General features: G+C 30.1%; 1 protein-coding gene across 1 annotated transcript in view; it reads right to left on the bottom strand.

The window, feature by feature from the left end:
- Positions 1–416: 416 nt before the first annotated feature.
- Positions 417–27423, bottom strand: part of LOC129220801 (Golgi apparatus protein 1-like) — a 53475-nt gene continuing 26468 nt past the window's right edge. The window contains exons 11-23 of the mRNA XM_054855231.1: positions 24413–24550; positions 22847–22996; positions 17761–17880; positions 17385–17473; positions 12263–12377; positions 11775–11867; positions 10465–10632; positions 7730–7930; positions 5429–5569; positions 4344–4436; positions 3308–3428; positions 2518–2639; positions 417–1045 (exon numbers count right to left, since the gene is read on the bottom strand). Of these exons, the coding sequence (XP_054711206.1) occupies positions 878–1045; positions 2518–2639; positions 3308–3428; positions 4344–4436; positions 5429–5569; positions 7730–7930; positions 10465–10632; positions 11775–11867; positions 12263–12377; positions 17385–17473; positions 17761–17880; positions 22847–22996; positions 24413–24550 (1719 nt within the window). The 3' untranslated portion in view covers positions 417–877. The remainder of the gene's footprint in view (positions 1046–2517; positions 2640–3307; positions 3429–4343; positions 4437–5428; positions 5570–7729; positions 7931–10464; positions 10633–11774; positions 11868–12262; positions 12378–17384; positions 17474–17760; positions 17881–22846; positions 22997–24412; positions 24551–27423) is intronic.

The following is a 27423-nucleotide window of genomic DNA, read 5'->3' as shown; positions in this document are numbered from 1 at the left end:
GCAGAATTATATGTTACATGCGCGGTAAAAAAAGCACTTTCGCATTACAATGCAAACCTACAAGCATTCAGCCTAAAAGCAAAGATTAGAAAACGAAAGATGGTATTTATCAGTTATAGGGTTTATGGAGCTAAGCTTGTAAACATATCAGAGCCATGTCAAACTAACAGATCTTTAACGTATCAGTATAAAAAAAAAAAAAATAGTGGAGCTTATTTCCAGCAATTGGCAACATGTTATCAATGGTTTCATTTGGGTTTAGGACCATTTACAGCCATTATCACCGACATTTATACTGCTGGCACCTTGGAAAATCAGTCATCAACCTATAACCATGAATACTCAAAAATTTCATATCAACAAAACAAACATTTTTGATTTTAAATTTAAGTAACTATAAGTATTGCATCCTGAAATCATTTCATAACTAACCACCATCCACTAATCATTTTTGAATAATAAAACTGAACAAAAGACTTCAAATGAATTTTACACAGACGTATTTACACAGATAGAAAAGAAACTTAGTTTACGGCAAACATTATTGAAGTCAATTTGCATGGTCTAAATGAAAAAATAAGAGCCCAAAATAGATCCTTCTTTGGTATCACATTCAAAAAATTGAATGAAATGCAGTCTCTCTAAATATTACTAACTGACCACTTTTTGAGAAGATGCCTCTATTTTTTGTGCAAATGAAATCTGTATTAATCGAACATATTTCATACGATTTATTCCTTGTTGGGGGAGGAACCTTAATTACTTGATTAAAAAAGGTCAAATCTCGATGTGGCAGTAGCATGTGAAGTTATCTTCTATACAAGACTCTTCAAAGATGTTAGAATTCTGTTTTACAAAATGTTTTGAAACAAACACATCATTTGTTCTTCATGGACATTGGAACTCTCTTCGTCACTCGCCCACAGCAAATCCCGCCAATGAAGATGCCTAACAGCGAGCCAAGCGTTATTCCTATGAAGTAATTCTTAGAAGGAGAAGCAATTACTTGTCTCACAATATCATCCACAGATTCAACAGGAGCGACCTGAAAAGAATTTTTTTTTTCAGTTATTCATAATAAGACTTATCTACTGATATCCCATATTATTAGTTTAAGAATATTTTTAGTGCCTCTTTGAATTTATAATTTATTCTTAACTACTTCATACAAAGGCTTAAAACATGTTTTTTTTTCTTGAACTTTTGTCCAAGGCAGTGATCATAGACAAGTTGAAACGCAAAAATAACTAAATAAATAAATGAATAAAAAATATAAATAAATAAATAAATGAATAAAAAATATAAATAAATAAAATAAATAAATAAAAATGAATAAATAAAAAGTAAACAAATAAAATGTAGCCAATAAAACCCAGAGTAAAGCATTGATTGGTAATTTAAGAAAGGTCCATTTTGCAGTATTTTGTCCAAATGTAGGTCCGCAACATGACTTTTTTTGCCATAATTATTTGATTTACCGTTTGATTAATCAAACAGTAAATTAAATAGTTATGGCAAAAAACATGTCATGTTGAGGACTCTACATTTGGACAAAATGTTGTGAAATGGCCCAAAAGCAATAACAAAATACAGTATTATTTTGATTTAACAATACCTAACTCAAGGATTTCCTCAATTTAATGACAAATTTCACTGGTCTGGATTTGAATGCATTCAATGTCTATGCTCGTTGATTTAACGATATTCTTGATTTAACTTTTTCCAGTCACTTGACAATCCTAAAATTGGGGTTCTAGTGTAGATATTAACTCTTAATTAACAAAAAAGAGTTAATATTCTTTTCAGAGGATTTTAGATTTAAATTTCAAATATAATGTAAATTGATAGCATATACCAAATGGGTGTAGCAGCACTCACTTTGAGAAAATACCTTCCTCTAGGATGCTGGAAGGGCCCACAATATCAAAACTTTGCTGTTGATCAATTAAAAAAGTATAATATTTGTTCAAAGTTTCACACAGTTTCAGATATTTTTGTTTAACAATAATTTTAAAAAAAAGAAACCACGCACACAAAATACCATTCCTCTACAATGTTGGGGGGAAATATAGTTTGAATTTTGAGATCTTGAATTCAAATTGTTTTTCGCAGTCATGAGTTGCAATAAGACACTACTCGTTGGGTTTCTTGTTTCTGCAATTGGCTTTTATTGCAACCATAAATTGAATTTAAGACGTCGAAATTCAAATGAATGCTAGGGGAAATGGAAGTTGATAGATTTTAGGAGTGAAGTTCATTGATTGTATTTGCGCTAAATGTATTTGGCTATTCTGACTTTTATCAATTTTTCTAAATAGTTATTTTATTAGTTTTGAAATAAAAAGTGAATTTTTAAAACATTTAGAATTGCCATGTGAACTTAAGGAGATTGGACTTAAAATGTATTGAAATTTGATAACAATTCTGAACAATGTGTTATGCAGGAAAATAGAAAACAACATATCTTTCTTGCAAGTCAATTAAAAAGTCCATAAGTAAATATACAAATGCACATACCTGCGCTGCATATTCAAACATTTCTACTCTCTTTGTGAGCATTGTTCTGCACTCTTCAGATAAAGATTGTGAAGCTTTACCAGATGAGTCCCCATTCAAAACATTTAAAAGACATGAAAGTTCTGAAAACAGTAAGAATAAACTAAACAATTATAAACCTATAAAAATTTTAATTTGATGCAATGTTCTGCAAAAGAAAAAAAAAATCAATTTTAAAGTAATGTGAAAATAAATAAATAAACAAATAAATAAAGGAATAAAAATAGAAATCACAATAATTGCATATCATTCATTTCAGCCAAGCATGATCATAGATAATGTTATAAACCACAGTGGCTTAGCCAAAAACACAGTTTAGAGGGCAATACGGTTAGTTTTAATTATTTTCTATTATGGTCAAAAAGGGGAAAATTTTGGAGTTTTGGGGGGTGGGAGGGAATATATCAACATATATATATATATATATATATATATATATATATATATATATATATATATATATATATATATATATATATATATATTCTAGAATTGCAACCCCCCCCCCCCTGCAATGCCCCTAAAATCATGTTTACACATTTAGAACTTTTCCAAATTACGTTCAGCATACTTTTCTTTAGTAAAATTATTGCTTTTTGTACTAATCCTTGTGATTAAAATAAGTTTTAAATCAAACATTTTGTTTTCTAATGTTGTCCATGTCAATGTATATAACATGCCTATAAATAAATAAAAATGTCTGAAACTATTCATTTATACACATTTGAATAAGGTAAGAATTTTTACATACGCTTTCCATGTCCTGCAGGAATATCACTACAAAAATGCTTAATATCTGTAACACATAACCTATAAAGAATTGGATCAGATTGAATGTCAGCTTTTCCTTCAAATATTATTCTTGCAACTTCCTGTAAAAAGAAATGTAAATTAGGCGCTGATTCACTAAATACCAGTTTGCTTGTTGTATACACAAGACTATTGCACTTTCAGGAGTATGAGTCGCACCCTTTGTAAGTGCTGCATTGAAATATTAATTAAAGAAAGGAACGATTCTAGTATATATCCCACACCCGAAGTTAAACAATATAAAGGCAATATTAACAGTTATGAACACTGGAATGCAAATTAAACAGATTAAATGTTATAAAGCTATTTTAAAAATATCTTAATTATTTATAGCTTAGAACTTTAAATCCACCAGCCATGGGCTTAGCCGATTTTCAGATCACTACTCAATATTTTAGTGTGTTGGAAGTAAGAACATTGAACTATCACTTTAATAAATAATTTAAAAAGTAGAAACTTTCATTGAAATAATTACCCTATATACTAGCTTAAATTTTAGCAATTTAGTCCAAGAAACAATGAATACAGCTGGAGGATAGAACTTATTTGTGAGAAAAAGGTTACGAAATGTTTTCCCGAACAATACTTGAAAATTTGGACATTTTTCTGATTTTAGCTTAAATCCCTTTTAACTAAACTATAATGAAATAAATACTGACACATTCTGGCAAAATGTTGCAATGCCTGCCTTTTAATTAATGACTAAGTACGATGAAACCAGTGAAACAATGAGTAGGTGAAAAATACGGGAAACACTGAACCTGGGATTTATCAATTTTTTGCACAGTTGATAGCCAGAAAATGAGTTTGTTAAATAAATGCACAGGAAATAATGCTACAAGAAGTTAAATAGGAAAATATGTTATTTCAATATTATTTTTTGAACAAAAGAATTAACTCTTAATGCTAAAAATTAGCAGATTTCTACACTGAAGTGCAACATCTTAAAATGTATTTTCTAATGAAAGTGTAATTACTCTTCGACAATCAGCACTCTCCAACTCTTTCTTCTGAAATTTGATTTTTAAACATTCTTCAACGTTGGGTTCTTCAGCACATTTTAGTTGAATCTGTTGAACACACAAAACAGTATAGAATATAATATACATAACATATAAGAAAGCTATGCAGAATTGCTAATTAACATAAACCAAATTAATCAATTACTCCATTAAATTTATTAAATTGATTTTCTTTTTGGAGTGATGTTTCATTTTTTATTTAGTTCAAATTAATAATTATACTCAATGGATAAATTTAAGAGTTAAGTAGAAATGAATTTGCATTGCATAAAAGACAGAGAATGGATACACATTTTCTATATTAAAATTGACATAAAATAAATATCACAATTAATTTTTTTCAACCAAATATTCAGTGTTTTCAAATAGATATTTTGAAGAAAAGTTTATGAAAATGGAGTCAGAAATTGTTGAAAAAGATATTCATAAAAACTGTTAATACCTGAAAGATGAACAGCAGCATAATCCAAAATTATAGATTAAAAAATATATTGTTTTTAACTTTTCAACTAGTTATTAAATGGGTAGCAACAAACGTTAATGGCTGTACAAGTTGTAATAAAAACTAATACTTTTTCAGAAAGTCAAGAAAAAAATATTAATATTTAAGGAACTTCAAGCAGATAAATTAAGCTTAAAAGAACTTTTCAAAGAGTTTTGAACACACACATTCCCTTCCCAAGAGCGCCCATAGAGGGGGGCAGCAAGTGGGGGCTCAAGTCCCTCCCCTATAAATTAGAACTTTCTTGCTTTTAGTACTTTTTTCTTTGCAAAAGTGAAAAAACATTTCTTCTCCAGCCAACAGTGAATAAGTTATTAAAAATATAAAATTTTAATAACTCTAATCTGTACTGAAGTCGGTTTCTATTGGGAAAATATCCTACCAAATCAAGGGAAAAATATCAAAGCCCCTCTCTTAAAATTTTGCATATGGGCACCCATGCCCCCCCCCCCCTCAATATTGACTTCGAATGATGAGTTAACAAATTTTTGCATTGGTAAAGAAAAAAAGTCAACCAACGCATTTTACTAATGCTTACCTCAACTGAGCATGCATGAACTAGTTGAGGATCTAAGTTGTAATCTTGGGCAGCATCACGCATCAAATGTACAACTTCATTTTCACAAGTTCGAGACAGTTTCTTATTTTTTCTGTACTGCTGTTTCAAACAACCAATAACCTAAACAAGGACAAAGAAATTGTAAACAAAAAATGAAAGAAAAAATATTACACACATAATCAAGTACAGTGAAATCCCGTTACAACAAACTTCAAGGGACCAAATTTTATTTTTTGTAACAGGAATTTCGCTGTCATGGAATTTAAGCAATGTAATGGCGATTCAATTGGGACAGAAAATTACTTTGCTGAAAATATTTCTTTGTAAAGGGATTTTATTGTAGTATCATAATGCCCTTTTAATTTTTGTACTAACCATCGATGGAAGGTTCAAAAAAGGACTAGAAGTTAGAGTTATTTAGGAAGCAGGTAGGCACCTTCATGTTATGGCAATGAATTTACAACAGACAGAATAGTTTTTAAAAGAAAAATAAAGGGGGAGTGAAATATTTAGGACTGCATTCATTGTATGTGATTGCACTTACTTAAATACATATTGAAAAAGTTAGGGGACACAATAATAATACAGCTTCAGAGAAAATAAATTAGTTTTCAAAGAATTGAATGAAAAATTTCCTTGACTTAATTGTTATTTGTGTGGTATTTTTTTTTAATTTGGGCATTTCCAGAACTTTTGTGAGTTACATTGATATCTTATCATAGAAACAATTAACATACACCTGTATGTGTATACATAAAACAGATATTGCAAACACTGACGCACACAAGTTATTGTGAAGCTATTAGCTCTTTAATCTCAAAGCTGAAAGTAAAAAAAAAAGCATGTTATGCATAAATAAAACATTGCACATAATTGATTAATTTGATATACCGTATATACTCACATATAAGTCGATCTCGCATCTAAGTCGACCAATCTACTTTCAAAGGAGATATTGGAAAAAAATCAAAAAGCCGCAAATAAGTCAAGTCCCTACTTTTGGAAAAAACGGCTGCATATTGCTGCTAATCTTGAATTTAAAAGTTATAAAAAGGAGGAAAATGAAATGTAATGAACATTTTAATGTTAAAAAGTGTCCGATTTTTATTCTTTTGCACCAAAAGGCTCACTTTTGCGATCGTGATTTTTGTAAAGGATTCGATTTCGCTGTTATAATTTTTTAACTGATTGCTTTTATTTTGATTCTATATCAAAATTTTATGCTGTAGCCATACATTATTTTAAAAAAATAAGCAATAATTCGCGACAATCGGAAGAATTTGCGAACATGGCGATTCCCGCATGTTTTGCGAAGTCGGCAGTTTACTGTAATTATTTATTCTTTATTTTACAGTCAGACCATGTAAAATCATAGCAGAATGTTTAAGTACAGTGAAGCACCATTTATACGTTTCCCCTTTATATGTTTTTATCAATTATACGTTTTTTAAATTGGTCCCTGCGAAGTCTAACACATTAACCTATACCCATTATATGTTTTTTCATTTGAACGCTTTTTTTATACACTCCCTTCAAAAACGTATAACCGGTGCTTCACTGTATTTACTTCTTTAGCATCTGCTTAAAAGCAATGGACTAAAATCGGGAAAATGTTAATGCTTTTGAGTGCTTTTTTCTAAAAAAAATTGGGGAAAATTTTCGGAAATTCTGCCCTCCGTATAAGTTGACCCCCTAAATTTAAACATCATTTTTTGTAATAAATTTTTCGACTTATGCGCGAGTATATACGGTAAGTAAACACATCATTATTTTATTAATTTTCACATCATTTATATTTTACATTAAGATCCCGTTTTTAAACGATGTCTATTATAAAATCTTACATTCCATTAGGTTTTACTGCATAAACTGTTCGACATTTTTGATGAGTAACTGAGCAACTCGAATAACAAATTGCTCAGGGGCTTTTCATATAAATGATGTCACAGTTTTTTTTCAAAATTTTTGACTCTATCCCACTTTTGACAGAAAGTGCGACATTTCACCTTACCTCGTCACTTGTCAGGCTATTTTTCCTATGCATATTCCAACAAAAATACATGTCACACATCTTGTTACCATCTCCCTCCCCTTGTCACAAACTCACAATTTCACAAACTTTTCACGATTCCTTTCCTCAAAGCATGACATCATTTACAGACAGCCCCTCATGACATTTTCACATAAAATTTAAATTGTTAAATTGATTGTCAAACAAAGAAAATTAAAACAAAACAAAATAGAATGATGCAAATAACAGTTTAACTTTCAAAAACATACCTTTCCTTCCAACTCAACTTCATCTTTGTGATCTGCTATCACAGTTGAGCAAAACTTTGGAATGTCCCTAATGCATGCTTGTTTTAAGCGCGGATTCAATCTGTAATCCGAATTCTGCTCAACCATCCTCTTGATGATTATCTTTCTACAGTTGCGCTCCATTCCATTGTCCTCACGTCTTTCTTTTAAGCAATCCAGTACCTAAAATATACCATAAGAACAGTTTTACAAAGAATAATTATTTTAACTAATAGCTCAAAATTTAAAATGTAACACTTCAGCTTCAATCTTGACATAGCAATTACTTTGACATCATCATATTTTGGGCCAACAGGACTGAATGTCCAATTGCTATACCTACATAGAATGTCCTGCATGAGGCTCTCTTCATACCTCTAAGTGGGCTGCATGACGCACTTTACTGAACACAAGATACTGCTTTCGTTGGTTGCATGCTTAACAGGGCCGGCTCTAGTAGTTCTGCCGCCCCAGGTGAGATTGAAAGGTGCTACCCCTCCCCCCATTGAATAATAATATTATATAATAATGATATTTTAATAAAATAAAAATAACAGTAAAGTGTTTACAATTAAAGGGATTTTATAGTTAAATTCTCAACTGGGGGGTTTTGCATATTCAAGCACCCGTACACACTTTAAATTATTTTTTTATCAACATTAAAGTAGTGCATTTTACGCCGCTGAAACAGATATTAATATTTTCAAATGATTTTTAAATCGCGCAATTTGCCGCTTCTCAAAATAAATTGAATTTCTTGTTTAATTTCAAACTATGTTTGCATATCTAAGCACTGGTACACAAGCTAAATTATTATTTTTATTAATAATATTTTTTAGCACTGAAACAGTGAATCTTATAGCGCTGAAAACAGATATTCATACTCTTAAAAAAAATTTCAGTTTCGAAATCTGCCGCCCCTAAAATCTGCCACCCTAGGCGGCCGCCTATTGCAAGAGCCTGGCTTGATGCTTAATGTACACAGAAACTAGTGATGGGCATAATCAAATCACTTGATGGATCAAGATCGCTTAAGAACTCGACTATCACGAATGCTTGATTACACTAGTCCACAAAAAAGAACTTTTTTGTCTGCATTCTGGTTTTAAATAGTCAATTCCTATTAATTTTGGGTCGAGTAAAACAAATGTGGTAGTGGATTTTTTAATTAGCTCTTGTTTTCAAGATACATAAAAGCCCACTGGAGAAAGATGCAGAGCAACCACACATTGATTTAACGGTAATGTTAAAAAGGAAAAAAAAATCTTGTGCAATAATGTTATCAAATAGGTCCTGTTTTATTAAACAATGTTTATTTTTGAGAAAGCAGAGGTTGCATTTGGCTTATTACTGTAAACGATTCATTTTCAATTGCTTTTTGTAGGTCAAAGAAGGACCATCTCTCATAATAGTTCAGCACCATCTGGTGAGCATTAACTCAGCCCAACTATCCTGATATCTGCGTTCCATTGTAAAGATACTTTGGTCAAATCTTTCCTCATGCTGACTGTTCATAGCTTTAGTTTTTAAGCAAAATATCCTGGAGGAAGAACAAAATAGAGTTTCAGAGACACATCGTTCATCAATAGTTAAAAAACTTCCGCAGGGATTGTTTGACGAACTGTTTTTAGTTCTAGTCTTCTCTGCTGCTTAGAAATACTTGTAATACCTGTATAACCTTAAAAAGCTTCCTTACATATAACCTTTAAAGGACTTTTTTTTCTTCCCTTGCAAATTTTTTATTCAAAACCAGTTAGTTTCAAAACTGCGCATAGTTGAAGGGCCGTTAATAATTCTCCCCTTAACCTTAGGTTCAATGTTTCTTAGAAGTTTCTTTCTAAGGTATTGGAAAACCATCTTTGTCCATAGCTTTTACAAAATTCTTCATTATTCCCAGCAAAATGAGCATGGGTGGAAGCAGAAAATGGGTGGATCTACTAGAGACTCATTTGTTCATTTTGAGCATTTTTCTTCCCAGAATATAAATTTCTTGAAGTCCATTTCCGTTTCATGTAATGATATTTTCTATCCCAACCAGGGGTCGAAGTTCAGAAGACAGTCAGTACCTGGGGGGGTACTTCTATCTGCCCTGGTAAAATGAGCATTAGTGAGATTTCACTACCCAAAATGGCTCTGTATCTTCAAAACTATAGTTAATCTCAACTTTTTATGGGGATTTTTGTGTTTAGGGAGGCAAAATACTTCGAAAATAGTTATTTTTGAGCCGGATGCATTTTTAGTGTTGACTAGAGTTATCAGACCTCAATTTCTCGATTATCGTACTTTGAATTCTCAATTATCACATCTCGAGACCTTGATTAGTACATCTCGAGTTCTCGACTTGAAGAGATCTCGATTATCAATTGCTCAAGTTCTCGATTGTGCTCAATTCCTGATATCTGGATTATCAAAAGTTCCCAATTGTGCCCATCACAACAGAAACCAGCTGTAGCATAGCAAAAGTAGAAAGCCAAAAGCAAAAAGGAAATGTCAAAAGTACAATTACACATATTTTCAGTGAGTACCAGAAATTGCAGCGATTGGAAGACAGGAAAAGTAAGAAAAAACAAGGAGCAGAAGTTTGAAGGAACACATGGTAAAAATGGAAAAAATGCCCCCCCCCCCAAAGTATGAAATACAGACTGTGAAGCCTATCTTGCATTAATGAACCTAATGAAGTTAACAAGAGATAAGAATTTCAGAAAATTAATGCCTACCTGTGACATGTCCGAGTCAGGACAGAACTTCTTGATCATTGCTTTGCATGTAGACACTAAGGCATAGTCAATAGAATTGTCTACCATTTCTTCCTTTTCCCGATTAAATATTGTTCTGTGACATTGTAGAGAAAGAGCCTTCTGGTGATTCTTCAGACATTCAAGCATCTTGAAATGAAAGGAAATAAAAAGCACAAATTCAAACAGAGTCAAATCCTATAAAGTTGCTTTTAGTCTAAAAATGCTGCATTAGCGTAACAAATATTGAAACACTTTCAAACGGTGGAGAGATTTATCATTAAAGATCTAACATGCCAGGAGACTAGCTATTTAAATTCTTATTGTAAAACATACATGAATACATACACATAATAACATGAAATAAAAGAAAAATCTTCTTCAAAACATTCGTTATTCTGCCACACCATACATTATAATGTCTAATCCTTGCAATTTAAATGAAAAGCATTGGAAATAAACTGAGAGGCAGCTAACTATTTGAGTTCTCAAATCAGTGCTGATCAACAACACACTTTCTGTGAATACAGCAGTTGTGTTCCAGATTGGTAGTCCTAATCATATACCTTAACCATGGGCTAAACACGATAGCAGACCAAGCTTTGTTATTTTTACTGGGAAGAAATCTGGTTCACACATATATCACATGACTTGTGTGAGCTGGCAAGAGAAATGGCAGATTTGTTGTCTGGTGATATGGTTTAAATGTAATTGGCACTTTTCATGTTTTTCAATGAGACTAATCTCTAATTAGCTCATATTTTGCACAGTGTTAATTATAATTTTACAAATTAAACTAGATATTTTTAGTTATTCATTATCTTAGGCTCATTAGTTTTGAAAAGCAATTTATTACTTTATTCCATTGGCAAATGTTCATCTTTACTCTTTAAGCTGCAATCAAATTTGCTCAAACATACAAAGTGAACAGTTTCATTTATTTGTTAAAAATGGCTGAACACAAGCAATCATTTGGGAAAACTTCATTACAAAGAGCTGTGGAAGACTCGAACAGTGACAGATTTACCAAGACAAAACAGTCGTAATTGGGAGGGAAATTCAAATATCCACATGTTAAATGTTTCATGGTGTTCTGTGATAGGCTAAGGGACCAAAAAATACATTTCAATGGGCCCCCAAACCCAAAAATCCAGCCCTGAAGTGGAGGTATCTAATAAATTAGTTCTTCCATATCCTTTATGAAAAAATAATAATGAAGGTCAAATAAAAGACAGGAGATTGTAGATGTAAGCATTAGTTTCAAGGTCGTTTTGAGCAATCATCATTATTACCTGACCCTCTTCAGGGCGCACATTGCTGCAGAATTTCTTTTGATCCTCTGTACAAGCAGAATTTAAAACAGGATCAAGTTTTATATTTTCATCCTGAAAAAAAAAATACATTCATACAATTAATCATTAAAGATAACAGAAAGCCAACTATTGCAATAAGGAAATTTCAAATGTTTTTAAGTTTTTTTTTTAATAATTTTGAATGTCAATTTTTGGACAACATACTTCCAAAAACATTTAGCACATATTACAGATAATACATTTATTTAGACCATTTTCAAACTATTAAAACTAAAAATGATTGAGCTAGATATAGAGAATTAGACATAAGTCCAAATTGTTACAAAAAAACTAATGGAGAAAACTTTGTAACTATTAACCATAAATAACATAAAATCGACAAGTATGAAACTAGCAACTTTTCTTCAACATTTTAAAACCTCCAATTCATCTAAAAAAATGAGCGTTGTAAGTAAAAATTCAATTACCCTCTCAAATAACTCAAACTTCAACTGCTGCCTGCAGTCTCTTGATACCCTATGAGTCTTTTCAAACACAGTGTCATTTGTTACTATACCACTCAAGCAACTAATTACTTCAGGCCTGTAAAAGAAAAGGAATACCTGATTATTTCTACACTATTATCTTAATTTTGTTACTGAATAGTAAAACACATATATATCATTTGAATAGTGCACTTGACTGATAATAAATGATATAATGCCAAATGTGTTTCAATTGTGAACAAGTTTGTGTGTATTGATAAGCACAACATTATCACGCACTCTTTTTAATTTTTGATATAAACATAAAGGTTTGAAGAATATTACTAAAATAATAATAATAATAATAATAATTTACAAAACACTCAGAAGTTAAATTTAAAGATGCTACTAGAAATTAAAATATATTATAGACTTAAATTTCCTATTTTACTTAGGCTCTTTTTGATGTTGCAAGGGATAAATTAAGCAGAAGATAATCATTCCTGAACCAACTTTGTTCTGGTTGACGCTTCCAAAGAATTTTAATAAGCTGAGCCCTGAAGAATGTTCACAGCTTAATAAAATGTTTAACAGCTAAGCTTGAGAGAGAATTCCAAAGTGTATAATGCATTGTACCACAGAATTTTTAATCAAGTTTTCCCAAAATTTCGAATACATTGCTGGGATTTGCTGTTTCAAAAGCAAGCATTTTTGTTGCACCAAAAAAATAAATAAATAAATAAAAAATAAATTAATAAAAAAATAAAAATAAATATATAGTGATTGCAATACCGATATACCGAATGCCGGTATTTCGAGCAATTTTGCAATTTCGAAATACCGGTATTTTCAGTATTAGCTGAAAGTAATCAATATTTTTGATTAAGGAGTTTTTAATTTAACTTATGAAATGTGTACTTTTTATACATGTACATTCGTTTTTCCATGGTACAGAACCAAAATCAACTTACTTAAGTAAAAATTTGACTTCAAAAGTACAAACTAATAGAATCATTAAGTAAAAGTAGCAAAAAGATTGCAAAATGATATTTAAATTGCTAGATGATGCAATGAATCGCATTTTCGTGCGCTTAGGTGCACCATGCTTTTATTTTTTCCATTTCCCTGATCCCTCACGTTCACTTTTGAAGAATAACTTCAGTTGTAATTTCGAATGTAATTGTCTTTTTAGGGGGGGGGGTGGCACATTTTTGCGTGTTTTTCAAATTTACAGATTTTAAAGTTCTTGTTGCTTTAAGTGCCCCTATAATGACATGGATTTTTAAATTCTATACTATTATATGGTCTTCTTAGATACTACTACAGCTGTCAAATCAGTGTCACTACGAGGGTGACGGCAACAAACTCCGTTTAAAAATGACCGAAAATGAATTTTTTTACTACATTCAATTCCAATTTTCTCAAAGAGCCTTCATGTTACACAAACGTTTTTACATAAATTCCTAGCTACACTTGCATACATCAAAAATATGTAATAAAATTGGTGTCACTATAAGGGCGCTAGAAGATATTGGAACTTTTATGTGATAAATTTCACAAAAATGCAAATGTTTAAAATCTAACTACTACTCTCGCCCTCATAGCAGAGATCTGAAACTAATTAAGTTTGATAACCAACATGTTCGTCTAACATATGAACGAAAAAAATCGGTGTAACTCCTATTACTTTCGGAAATATAGTCATTCAAAATTAGTATGTTATGGAGATATTTAAAAAAAGACTTTTCTAATTCGAATGGCTTTTTGCACGGCATGTTTTAAACTTAAATATAAAATTACAGTAGTGACACCTAAAATAATATGTTTCTAATTTTTTTTATAAAAAAAAGCTTCATAAAAAGCATTAGAAACACAGTAAATCGATATAGGTACAGATGGCCGTATTGTGTAATGTGCATTATAGGCTAAAACAATTGTACGAATATTCATATTTTTTTCAACCATACTAATTTTTTATCTGTTATTTATATTAAGAATGCAACTATTTATAAGATAATGTCTTAAACAGTTATGAACATAATGTATTATATAGCGAGCATTCAGAATTTGAAACATAATTTGAGGATGACGTACACTAAAACAAAGAAAACATAAGAAATCAAATCACCCAATTTCAGAAAGACAGTCATCTCTTATTGATATCTGGTAATTTTGTAGCATTAAAGCTTGGGAAAACATGGTATCCCGGAGAAATAGTAGAAGTTGACCATTTGCTAATTTGAATACAACTAGTAGAGATCTGAAACTAATTAAGCTTGATAACCAACACGTTTGTAAAAACATTTGAACTAATAAAAATAGTGTCACTCCCACTTCTTTTGGAAATATAATCATTCGAAGTTAGTATGTTGTAGTGCATTTTTTTCATTTATTATTATTATTTTTTTAATTTATTTTATTTGTTTATTTATGTATTTTGTTAGTTTAATCTTATCACACCCAGATAGTGTTGACCATATTTATTTTTAATTTATTACAAAGAAGCAACGTTTAACATAAACAGCTTTGGGAAGTAAGAGCAACTTTATCTTGAATAGAAAATGCTCGTTTTGATATAAGTACAGGTGAATCTATTGTGCATAATATGTTTAGATTATCATACCAATACTCGCCTTTTTTCGGTCAAATCAAGTTATTTATTCCAATTCTTCTTGCCATGCATTTGACCTTTACTTGCCAAATGGTCAACTTCTACAATTTCTACGGGATACCATGTTTTCCCAAGCTTTAGTGCTACAAAATTACCAGATATCAATAAGAGATGACTGTCTTTCTGAAATTGGATGATTTGATTTTTTATGTTTTAGTCTACGTCATCCTCAAATTATGTTTCAGATTCTGAATGCTCGCTATATAATACATTATGTTCATAACTATATAAGACATTATGTTGTAAATAGTTGCATTTTTAATATAAATAACATAAAAAATTAGTATGGTTGAAAAAATATGAATATTAGTACTATTATTTTAGCCTACAATGCACATTACACAATACGTCCATCTGTACCTATATCGATTTACTGTGTTTCTGATGCTTTTTAAAAAGCTTTTTTACAAAAAGCATTAGAAACATATTATTTTAGGTGTCACTACTGCAGTTTTATATTAAAGTTTAAAACAAACCGTGCAAAAAGCCATTCGAATTAGAAAAGTCTTTTTTTTAAATAATTCCATAATATAACTAATTTCGAATGATTATATTTCTGAAAGTAATAGGAGTGTCACTGATTTTTTTCCTTCATATGTTAGATGGACATGTTGGTTATCAAACTTAATTAGTTTCAGATCTCTGCTATGAGGGCGAGAGTAGTAGTTAGAATTTAAACATTTGCATTTTTGTGAAATTTATCACATAAAAGTTCCAATATCTTCTGGCGCCCTTATAGTGACACCAATTTTATTACATATTTTTGATGTATGCAAGTGTAGCTAGGAATTTATGTAAAAACGTTGGTGTCATCATGAAGGCGTTTTGAGAAAATTGGCATTGAATGTAGTAAAAAAATTCATTTTTGGTCATTTTTAAACGGAGTTTGTGGCTATTGCCCTCGTAGTGACACCGATTTGACAGCTGTAATAGTATGTACGAAGACTATATAATAGTATAGAATTTAAAAATTTATGTCATTATAGGGACGCTTAAAGCAACAAGACCTTTAAAATCTGCAAATTTGAAAAACATGCGAAAATGTGCCATGCCTCCTAAATTAAAAAAATTAATTTCCCAAAAACGGTAAGGCAGACAAAGCTCATATTTTGCACAAACATTACATTCATGATAAGGAACAACATATGTGAAAATAAGAAAAATTAAAAATGTCAACAATCACAAATGCTGTAAACTGCCTGATTCTTACAGACAGTGGCTCTTAAGATATTTTTTAAAAATATTTGTCTCAACTGCACTGAATTTAGACAAAAACTTTTTTCTTGTAAGAATAACAAATGGTAATTTGTTGTCACCGGGTATTCATTTGTTCTCCTGTCTTGCCAATATCTAACTTTATACTTGGCAAGATAATATTTAGAAATTATATAGTGCCTTGAAAATTTGTATAGAGGTAAGGCATAATTAACTGGAATATATTTTCAGATATTTACACAAGTATAGTTGTGAAGAATTTTGAACAGAAAATGAAAACAATTAAAATAAACTAACAAGATCAAATTTAATTAAGTTCATCATAGATTTCAAACCAAAGGGCTAATAAAAAGCAAATACAATGTCCTGCTGATCAAGAGAAAATCATTGAAGATGTTAATGTTGTAAAAGTATAGTCTCTCAAAGATAAATTACAACCAGCTATAAATTAAAAAAAAAAAAAAAAAAACATCAATAGAAATAATAATACATACGATGCAAAAGAAACACATACGCACAAAAATAGATTTGTCCAAAAATAACACGCAAGAGACTAAATTATTCGAAGATGAAGGACTAAGATGAAAGGTTATTTGAAAATGGAGGAGGCAGATAGAGGAAGCGTATTGAGCATTGTTAACAGTAGCAGTGACCTGCATGAATTCAGAAGGAGTACTTTCAACCGCAAAAAGTTGTGCACTAAAATAAATTCCAGTCTCGGAGACAATTCAATGCATGCATTATTTTTCTTACTATTGTTTATATTTCATTATGACATTTGTTCCGGCATTTTGTATTTGTTGACAATATGCTTGTTAATAATACAATTTTAGCACAAAATTATGAAATGTGGCAGTAAAACAATATGTTTTGGATCATTTTTCGAGAAATTTCCAATACTGGTATTCCGGTATCGCGTTTTAAAAATACTGGATACAGGTCTTGAATTTTTGGTCTGCTATTGCAATCCCTAATAATAAATAAAAATAAATCCAGCATCAAGCACTTAATATCTAGTATCCATTCCCTGGCATTTATTTGAATTTTGATGTCTGAAGTTTAAAAAAAAGATTATATACATTTGAAAAAAAAAAAAAAAGGACCTATGGGTAATACTAAGGAAATTATTATTTTAATGATTCACTGACACTTACACATTTAAAGACTACCTGCTAAAAGAAAATTCACCAGCAAAAAATGAATAAAAACAAAGCTGAATTATGCAGTACAAACACTTACTTAGTTTTGACACTCTTGCATAAGTGGAGAACATCTTTTTTGCAAGCCTCTTTGAACTTATAACTGAACCTATAATTCTTGAGGGAAATCTGAAACGTAATTTGTAATGTTCAGTTTCAAGTAACAAATCTTAAAACATAGGTCACTCATACTACTTGACTAAAATAAAAGTTATTGCAGACACAAATATTACTTATAATACTTCATTAGACTTGATGAACCAACTTATTACACCTTCAATTCTATATTAATTTTTAACTAAAAAAGAAATTTTAGAAAACTGGTTATTTGAAATTTTATCATTAGTTTTCAAAAAAAAAAAAAAAGGGGAATAATATAAGCACAATTAATTCTCTATTGTTAAATGCATACTCACCAATTGAAAATGTTCCACAGAAACTCTGCATTTTGGATTCATTTTCATTTCTGGTTCATTTTTATGCAAAATTAGACATTGTATCAAATCTCCTTGGTCAACATCTTTAGCAAGTAAATCCTATATTAAAATGAACAAGTCAAAAAATTAAAAAAAAAAACTCAAAAACAAAACGCCATGCACGTACAAAATTGAACCCAGATATTTAAAAATATTAAAGAAAGCTAAATCAGATCATTAAAAACAAAGAAATCTACAATCTATTTTCAATCAACAGAAAATGTTAGTAAAATATCACTGAATAAAATGTACTCCCCCTTCTTTTAGCAACTCTACATTCCATTGGCAATGATTTTATAAATCTCTGATTAATAAACACCCACGATTTTGCAAACAGCATATCGGGCTGCAACATTCAGCACTTGGGTGTAAAGAAAAGCAAAATACTGCAGAGTATACATGCAATACAATGACAGCTCAGTCCTGGCTTGGGGCAGTAACTTGAGCAAATTATTGAAAAATTTCTTGTTTTTCAGACTAGAAGAGCACCAATGTTTTGGCTAAGCAACTTCAAATAATGAGACTCTAAATGGCTTCTCTCCATGAGCCTGGGATAACATATTTGTGATATTAAATTCATTGTGGTATCTCCACATCCCGGATCCTACAGGTACAAAAAGGAATGCAAGAAAAAAAAAGGTGAGCCCCATGTGCACGATTAAAGATTACTTTTAAGGCCACTGAGTCATAAATAACTATCTTGGACTAGCTCATTTAAGATATTATCATAAATGCCTATCTGATAAAAAGGGAAACTCTTAAGGATGTTAAATTTTTAGAGCAGAAGAATGAAGAAAAAACAATGCTTGATTGAAGTTTAAAATTTATATTTTTGACAATTCGCCTCATTTTCTTGGAGGTCTAAACAATGTCTTGGCCAAGGATAGCCAGACTTTGATATAAGTTTACCCCCTTACGACTTCACAAAGCCGACCTTATAAACAGGGCAACCTTATGATTGATTCATATGCATTTATCAAAAATAAATAAGGATGTACATAAATAGTATAACTCTATACAAAATTTGTGTGTGATATGCTCAAAAATATCAATTAATTAGGTCTAGTGATGTAAAATACCCAGGTATTTATTTTTAGGGGTATATACCCGGGTAAATACCCAAAATGGGTATTTACCCGGGTATAAATACCCAAAATGGGTATTTACCTGGGTATTTATTTCAAAAATTTATATTCAACTAAAATATTTTTCTGTATGTATTCCACTATGTATATATACACAGTGTTTTGTTTTAACCTTCAGGACCTTTCATATTTGTAATCAAGTTAGTCCTAGATGCATACTTACAATTGCAAAAATGTTCAAAATCAGATGCAGATTTAAGATATTGAAAATTTGAAGTAAAAATAAAAATGAGTAAAAAAATACAAATTTTAACTTTGTACACGGGCCCCAGGTCCTCTGACTTATATTTAAGGAAATAATCTCCATCGAAAAACAAGTACAAAAAAAGTTTGACATTAGTACGGCCAATATTCACCGAGATATGAAACGCAGCGTTTTGTGACTTACACCACTTTGCACTCCCCGTCAGTAACATCTTTTGGGGGAAAATATAGCAGTTAATGAGTATTTATATAAAATTATGTGTGTGCAGAGTGTGGTTTTTCAAATTGTTCAAAGTTTTGCAGCGTGTTTTGCGTATCATGGCATAACATTTGCATGAATTTTTGAATGGAAATGAAAAATATACCTTGTGTTTTTTACTTTGCCAACCTGTCATTCTTCTGAAAGGGTATTAAGTTCTAATCTCATCTTCTGTGTGGTCCCTTAAAACTTTCAAATGGAATATCTCCTTGAGTTTTGATTGCACAAATGTCAAGTATTTTGTGGCAGTAAGTTTTAAATGCAGATCATTTCTCTAAATATAAGTTAGGGGACCTAGGGCCGTATAAAAAGTTAAATTTTGTAGTTTTTGACTTATTTTTATTTTTGCTTCAAACTTTCAATATCTGTACTCTGCATCTGATTTTGAATATTTTTGCAATTGGAAGTATGCATCTAGGACTAACGGTTGCAAAAATAAAGGTCTTGCAGGTTAAAATGGAACACCCTGTATAACCAACCATATACAGAAAACAATAAATTTTTCCCTAAAATTTGTATTTTGATCACATATTTAAAGAATTATTGTGTGAAACACCTCAGCAATCTAATATGATATTCACATTAAATGTATTGGATATGCCTAATCAATGTTGATAGCCAAATTTCACATATAAAAAGCCATTCTACAAAAAGTAAAAAGCTTAACTGGTTACAAAAAAAAAGCAAACATCTTCTCCAATTATAGCATTGAAAAGAAAGATTCTTTGGTTCACGATATGTTTCTTTCATAATTTCATTAAGTCTTCCAATAAAAAATATTATAAACTGTGTAATACATATGTATGTATCAGTTTTACCAATTATTTCATATTTAGATTTAAAAAAAAAACAATTCTCATTCACTTTTTGCATTCTTTTGTAAAATACCCAGTTTTTGGGTATTTACCCACACCTTGGGTAAATACCCAAAAAATATTTACCTACCCGCTGGGTATTTACCCGATCCACATCACTAATTAGGTCATAATTTTTTTCAAGGTCAAACCAATTAAAATTAATGAAATCAAAAAGAAATTATAAAATTATCATTTTTGAATTTCAATTGGAAATAAAAATATACACACATATGCTCAAGCAAAGTATGATATACAGCGTACTTTACTTAAAACAATCCTAAACAAAGGACTGTCAAAAATTTTGTTAACTTTTTTGTACAATGTTTAACAAGTCTTAATTTCCATGTTAAAATTCTTCAGCTTTCTTACGGCTTATAAAAGATGTCTTATGACATTTATGCTCCGAGTGATTTTGCTTTGGTTAGTGCTTCAGTTTTCAGTATTACTGTCATTATACTCACTCTCTACTGCATTCTCTGCACATTATACATTAGTAGCAGCAATGACTTTTTAAACATACAGGATTGCGTATGAAGGAAAATGCTTGTAATCAAATTTGTGTGGTGCTGAAATCACGCAAAGAAAATCAGGAAAAAAGTGACCTTATAAGCAACTGCAGCATTTTAGACCTGACGATATGTATCCGATAATCCAGAACATAGAATTAATATTCAATGAGAAAGGATTTGAGAAAAGTGACCTTATAAGTGGGTATGACCTTATACAGGAGTGATTTTAAATCCAGGTCTGACCACAGCAAGAACAATAAATGCAGTTGTATGCTACTATGAGTTGTATTTGTTTTTACGTGGATATCTGAGGGGATACTACAGTGCCCGCCGCTTATTAAAATCACCTTCATTCTGAGGACAATTGATATTATAAAGCGGCTTATTTTATAAACCGGCATTTCCGCAATCAAAAAATTAAAATGTTTTAAGATTTAAGTATTCAAAAAAAAAAAAGATAAATAAATAAATAAAACGTAAAAAATGAATCACTTTATTAAAATTTATTTTAAGTGTTTTAAAATACAGTTGACATTTTATCGAATCAAGAAGCACATTTTTTTCATTTACCATAAGGGTCTTGAACTAATGGTGTTGTTGTATGATTAACAGAATTTGAAAGTAAAGATTCGACATCGTTTGAATGTTTATAAAAATGTTTGTAAATTTCAACATTCTGTTCTCACTCTGAATTCTGAAGTGCATTGTATGACTACCAAGCATTTTTCTAACATCTACTGAAAAGATAAAAAATGGCACTGCCTTTTTCTCATCTTCCGAGATCGGTTCCTCTACTTTTTGGTGTGACATAACTTTGGAATTTATTATGTCTGCAACAATTTGTAACATATTATAGTTGTCTTTTTCCATTTTTAACAAATAATCTCACAAAGCTTGATTCAAAAAGTGGCAATAACTATTTTATTAAAGGATAGTTTGAACATGTTTTGGCATTGTAATGATTCTGTTCTTGCATATTTGATTTTTAAAAGTGGCAGATTTTATAATTCAGTGATCTTATGAGTGGCGGTTACTGTAACAGGTAGGTTATTTCATATTTTATTGCCGGATAACCAGGGTTCAAAAATATGATGATATGTTTGAAAATAACAAAAATATCCGATATTTTGATATATGTCCGATATTTTCAATCAACAAAAACTGAATTCTTCAAAATAGAAAATACATCCTCAAATCACTCTTTATTTTCTTATATTATTATCACACTTAAAATTAAGGTTTCTTTCATTATTTATATCTAATATTTCATTTTACATTTTTATCAATTTGAATGGAGTTAATTTAGAATTAGCTGTTTCAATATTTTTTTTTTTTTTCTGTTAGCTAGTTTTACACAGTTTTTGATTCAGATATATTAAAAAAATATGCATTGGTCAATGCACAGTCATAGGACATTTTCTCTTTTTCTGACCAAGGTTTAGTATTTAATCAGGCTCTTTTAATATGAATTAAAATTGATATGTTACTTATTTTTTATGCAAATATAACATAAAAAAGAATATTATATGACTTTGTTACATTAATGATGTTTCAATACATCATAAGAATATAATACACAACTCTTTGGTTATTTTCAATAATAAATGAACAATATTACTATGGTTAATATAATTTTCATATTAAAAATACCATGGTTGAAAAAATAAATATCAAAAATATCAAAATATCATAATATTTTCAAAATAAATAACGGATATATATCATGATATATACTGACATAAGAATCTTACAAGTTCAGGTCTGGCATTTTTTCACAGAGCGCATTGGACCAACTTTTCTCTTTTATGGGTTATTTTTATTTCAGAGAGGATTTTTATCAAGGAGAATAAACTTTCTAATTCAATGAATTTAAAGAGAGGAATTAGTATTATAAGATTATAACACATGAGTTTAGGGAATAACTTCCGGGGTGAAAACAGCAAATGAATTTAAAATAATAAATCAATAATTGAAAATTACAAATAAGTGAAAAACTTGATATATTTAAGATGAGATATTTTTAAACTGAAAAGAGATTTAAACATAACTCACATTGCAATGTTTATGAAGTATGGTACTGCATGAAAAGAATAAAGGATAATTCAGCTCTAGGTGCTCAGATTCTTCCTCTGTATAATTAGAAACAGCTTTTTGACATTCTGATGATAAATCTTTCAAATTCTTTTGCAAACAAACCATTTCCTGTATTTAAAAGTAATTAAATACAACTTAGATACATACCACTAGGCAATAACGTTTTAGAAATATCATAAAAGAGGTAAATGTAATTAACTTTAAACATGTTTGATGTACTAAATACAAGTATCAACAAAAAAACTAGATTGGTTCTTTTTTTCTTTAGATTGCTTTGATGAATTTGTTCTAAATACTGTATCATTAAAAAAACTCTTGAGGATAAATAATTGTATCATTTAAAACAATAAGCAACTTTTTAAAGTAAAGTTGACACATGTTTTTCTACCCAATCTGGACATTTGGGTCACTCTATCAACTGATATCAAACCAAGTCAATAATAATATTAAAATATTTTTTTTATTGAAATTGAGTTTAATTGAAAAACTACTTTTGAATGACACTGCAAACATATAATTTAAAACTTGTTGTTCATATGGGGAAAAAAAATCATCATTATTTATAAGACATGATATACTTTTTTTATTTTTATTATTTTTTTTTTTTTTGGTCAAAAGGGATGATTTTATTGACAATGGGGTCGTTTCCAAACTTTTAAAAGTATTTTTTTCTGAAAGAACATGCTTAAAGACATAGGATCTAACGATTTTTAAAATAATTTGTTTAACTTTAATATTTTAAAAAATATATTTAAATCGGTGCGCTTTTATTGTTTACATTTCTTGCCGATGACACACAAATGGAGAAATGCCATTTTGTGTTGCCATTCACAGAGCAAAATATTTATTTCGCATCTTTACTCACGCGCATTGGAAACAATATGGTTGATTGCAAGCGAGAGCGCAGTCTTTAATTCGCTTCTTGATTATCATAACATAGAAACGCGATAAACAACTGTGCCATAGTGCATCATTTGTGACGTCATAAAGACCATGCCTTGTTTGAAGAATCGGACATTTTAAAAAATTAATTGAAAAATAACTGTTGGAAAAATAAAAGTATTTTCTGGGTCCATGTTATTTTTTTTTTTTTTTTTTTGCCCATTCTATCTATTTCAATGACTGAAAGTAGTACTCTAACTGAAGGAAACCACCCCATTCAAAGAACTTGTGCCATTATTACATTGTAAATGAAAATTGGCCAACTACATTTTTTGGGCTTATTACTTTTTTTGCTTATAAGTAGATGTTTTGTGATACTTCACTCTTGCAAGAGGAGTCTCTTGGTTTCAAGCATTTTTATCTATAATAATGGACAAGGAAGAATTCCTTAAGTTTCCTTCCCTTCTTTTTAAGACTACCAATTACATATCACATGTTGCGGGCCGGTTAAAGTTATCCTTGCTTGGTATGATTTCTAAAAATTCCACATCTCTCTCTCTTTCTGAGTATATATTTAAAGTCAGATTGAAACACATATGCAATATTAAGAATCAAAAGAAACAAACTACAATTTAAACATACCTCTCCCTTTTCAACATTTTCATTACAGAATCTTGAAAGATCATGCAGACAAGGCTCCTCAATGTCAGGCAACAGGTCCACACTGACGGCCCTCTGTCGCATCACACGCCGGACTTCATACAGACATTCTCTGGACAACTACAGAAACATATACATGTTATATGTAAACAACTGAATCAAGAAAATATCTTTAAAAATTTTTCTTCTGCACATAATAAGGGTTCCCTATCTACAGTGGTGGACAAAATTATAGACTCAATTTTTTTTTCTTTTGTTTCAATTACAACATGACTCAGTTTAAATTATTTTCACTGAAGTAATGATGAATAGTTGAAGAAATAAGTTCTAAAATTACTACATCTTATCAATTAAATTAAAAAATTTGCAAATTTTAATATTTTATCATTACATGAAACCTGGACAAAAGTATAAACTCAGAGGTAAAAAATCCAGGATTACGAGAAAGTTTCGTTCCAAAAGGTTAATTAAACGCCATAGAATGAATAAATGTTGCCATCAGTGATTGCTAAAAGTTTTGTTTTTGGAAATTAATGAGAAACATATAAATGCATCGCTGGACAAAATTATAAACTCATTTTTTTTTTCATTTTTTCAATCATAATTTAACTCAGTTAAAAAACTTTTTGTTCCAATAAAGATAAATAACTACTGACTAAATACTCCTAAATTCAGTATAACTCATCATTCACATCATAACTTTATAAAATAAATAATTTAATTTTAAAAAAATCTCAGCTTTAATATCTTAATACATGAAGCCGGGACAAAAGTATCAACTCAAAAGTAAGAAACTCTGAAGTTTGGTAGAATTTTATTCAAATACGTAATCATTTCATAACCAAAAATGAACCAATGCTGAATTGCAAAATTACAAACTTACAATACTGCATAAACACAATTATAAGCTGACAAAATTTTAATTTTTTTGAGTTTAATTAAGTTACATTTGCAATTACTTCAGTAAAACAAATGCATAGATTTAAGAAAATGTAATTTTACTATTACAGGGTGGCGACAGGAACTGTGAAAAAAAGTTCCCCGACTTTCCCCTGATTAATTTCACCAAATTTCCCTGATTTACGTTACCAATGATAATAGTTTTCTTTCTTTGCTCTACTTGAAATCCATTGTGTGTTTGTATAAAATGCCGTATTTTAAACGTTTTAAGTTGTGTAAAGTTGTTGAACAAAAGATATATTTTAAAAATATGCTACCCTTTTAATAAAATGGTTCGAAAAAAAACATATCAAGTCAATTTTTTTTGGGGAAAAAAACCTACAAAACAGTATATTAAATTTTTCTACATTGAAAGATTATAGAAAATTAAGAAAAAAAAATACTTTACTTCCAGAAACCACTTAGCATAAGAATTTTAAGAAAATATTAAAATTACTCATAAAAACATATGTGTACTTATGATAGAACTAAAAAGTAATTGAAATTATTTTGAATTAAGTTTTCAAACAGTATAATATTTGTTGCAAGAATAACAAGTAATAGTGAAAGAATAGAAGTAATGTAATTATTATTATATGACTAATTGACATATTTATGCAAAACAGATGAAACCATTTGACATCCATTCATAGGGAGCTTTTCTCTAATCAAGAACATAGGTTTTAATGAATGAATACAGCATTTTAACAATAAAAAATAAAGATTTTTACTTAAGTACACAAGTTAACTCTATTTCAAATGATTTCAGTATGTAACGAAAAAAAAAATCTTAGATTGCTTTTGTAACAAAAAACTTTGAAATGCAAGGAAAAAAAAGAAAAAGAAAAAAAAGCAATTAGTTAATTCCAAAATACATAAAAGAAGAATACAACTTGGTTATAAAATTTAAGAATCACTTAAGTCTGAAGAAAAGAAAACCTTTATAATCTGCGGTAACAACAAATAGTATAATGGCAAAAAAACGTATTTTTTAAAAAATTGAAAGTTTAATTTTAGCAATTAAATTAAAAACGCGAAGAAGTAATAACTTTTACGCTTTTACGGTATTAATTCAAAAACCAAAGATTTCTTCTTGAAATCGTACAGTACGCTAATTGCTTCGAGACAATGGAATAAAGGCAAAGGAGCTAAGGCGTTAATGAAGGCTTCCTATTTGTCTGTATGGTTGTTTACTTTACCAAGCAATGAAAGCGTAATAGGAAATTTCAAGCTAGGTAAAATAAACAACCTAACAGACACAGAAGCAATCTTAGGAAGTTCATCTTGTGGTTAATAAGTAAGATTCAATACTTTGACGTTGAGGAGAAAAGATGCACAAATATGCAGCATAATCGCACCTCATTAATTTTACTTTTTTTTGAACAGATAACTGGCAGAAAATGCGAAGGGAATTAGAGTACTTAATTTTGTAAAGCAAAAAAAAAAAAAAAAAATTCCTTCATAAAATCAATTCTCCCTGATTTTTGTTATTTTTTCAAAATTCCCTGATATTTCCCTGATTTTTCCCTGATCTGTCGCCACCCTGTATTAACATGGATAAATTGAAAAAAAAATCAATATTTGAAATGTTTTAAAAATTAACACTGCATTAAATCTTGCCATTAGTGTAAACTACAAACTTTTAAAAACGAGTTGGGCCCCCAGTTTTCTGAATCACCTCGAATATGCGGCTGGGCATGTAGATTTCACAAGAGTTTCCAATAGCTGCAGTGGCATATGGTTCCATGCTGAAAGTGTTGCCCTTTTTAATTCCTCTGTGGTTTGGCATTGGTGCCGATCATGATAAACTTTGCGAACCGTGGTCCCCCAAAGATTTTCAATCGGATTAAGATCCGGACTACGAGCTGGCCATTTGATAACTTTGATACCTAAGCGCTTGAGCCATTCTTTTGTACTTTTTGCTGTGTGTACACTCGCGTTATCTGGCTGAAATAACCAGTTACCTCCAGGAATCAGATGAGCAAAAGGTAAGAGATGATCTTCCAGTATTAATTGGCAATCTTCAGTGTTCTATCTTACATTAAGAAATGCCA

Source organism: Uloborus diversus, chromosome 4, assembly GCF_026930045.1.
Source record: "Uloborus diversus isolate 005 chromosome 4, Udiv.v.3.1, whole genome shotgun sequence".
NCBI classification, from domain to species: domain Eukaryota; kingdom Metazoa; phylum Arthropoda; class Arachnida; order Araneae; family Uloboridae; genus Uloborus; species Uloborus diversus.
This window is presented reverse-complemented; position numbering and strand designations above follow the sequence as displayed.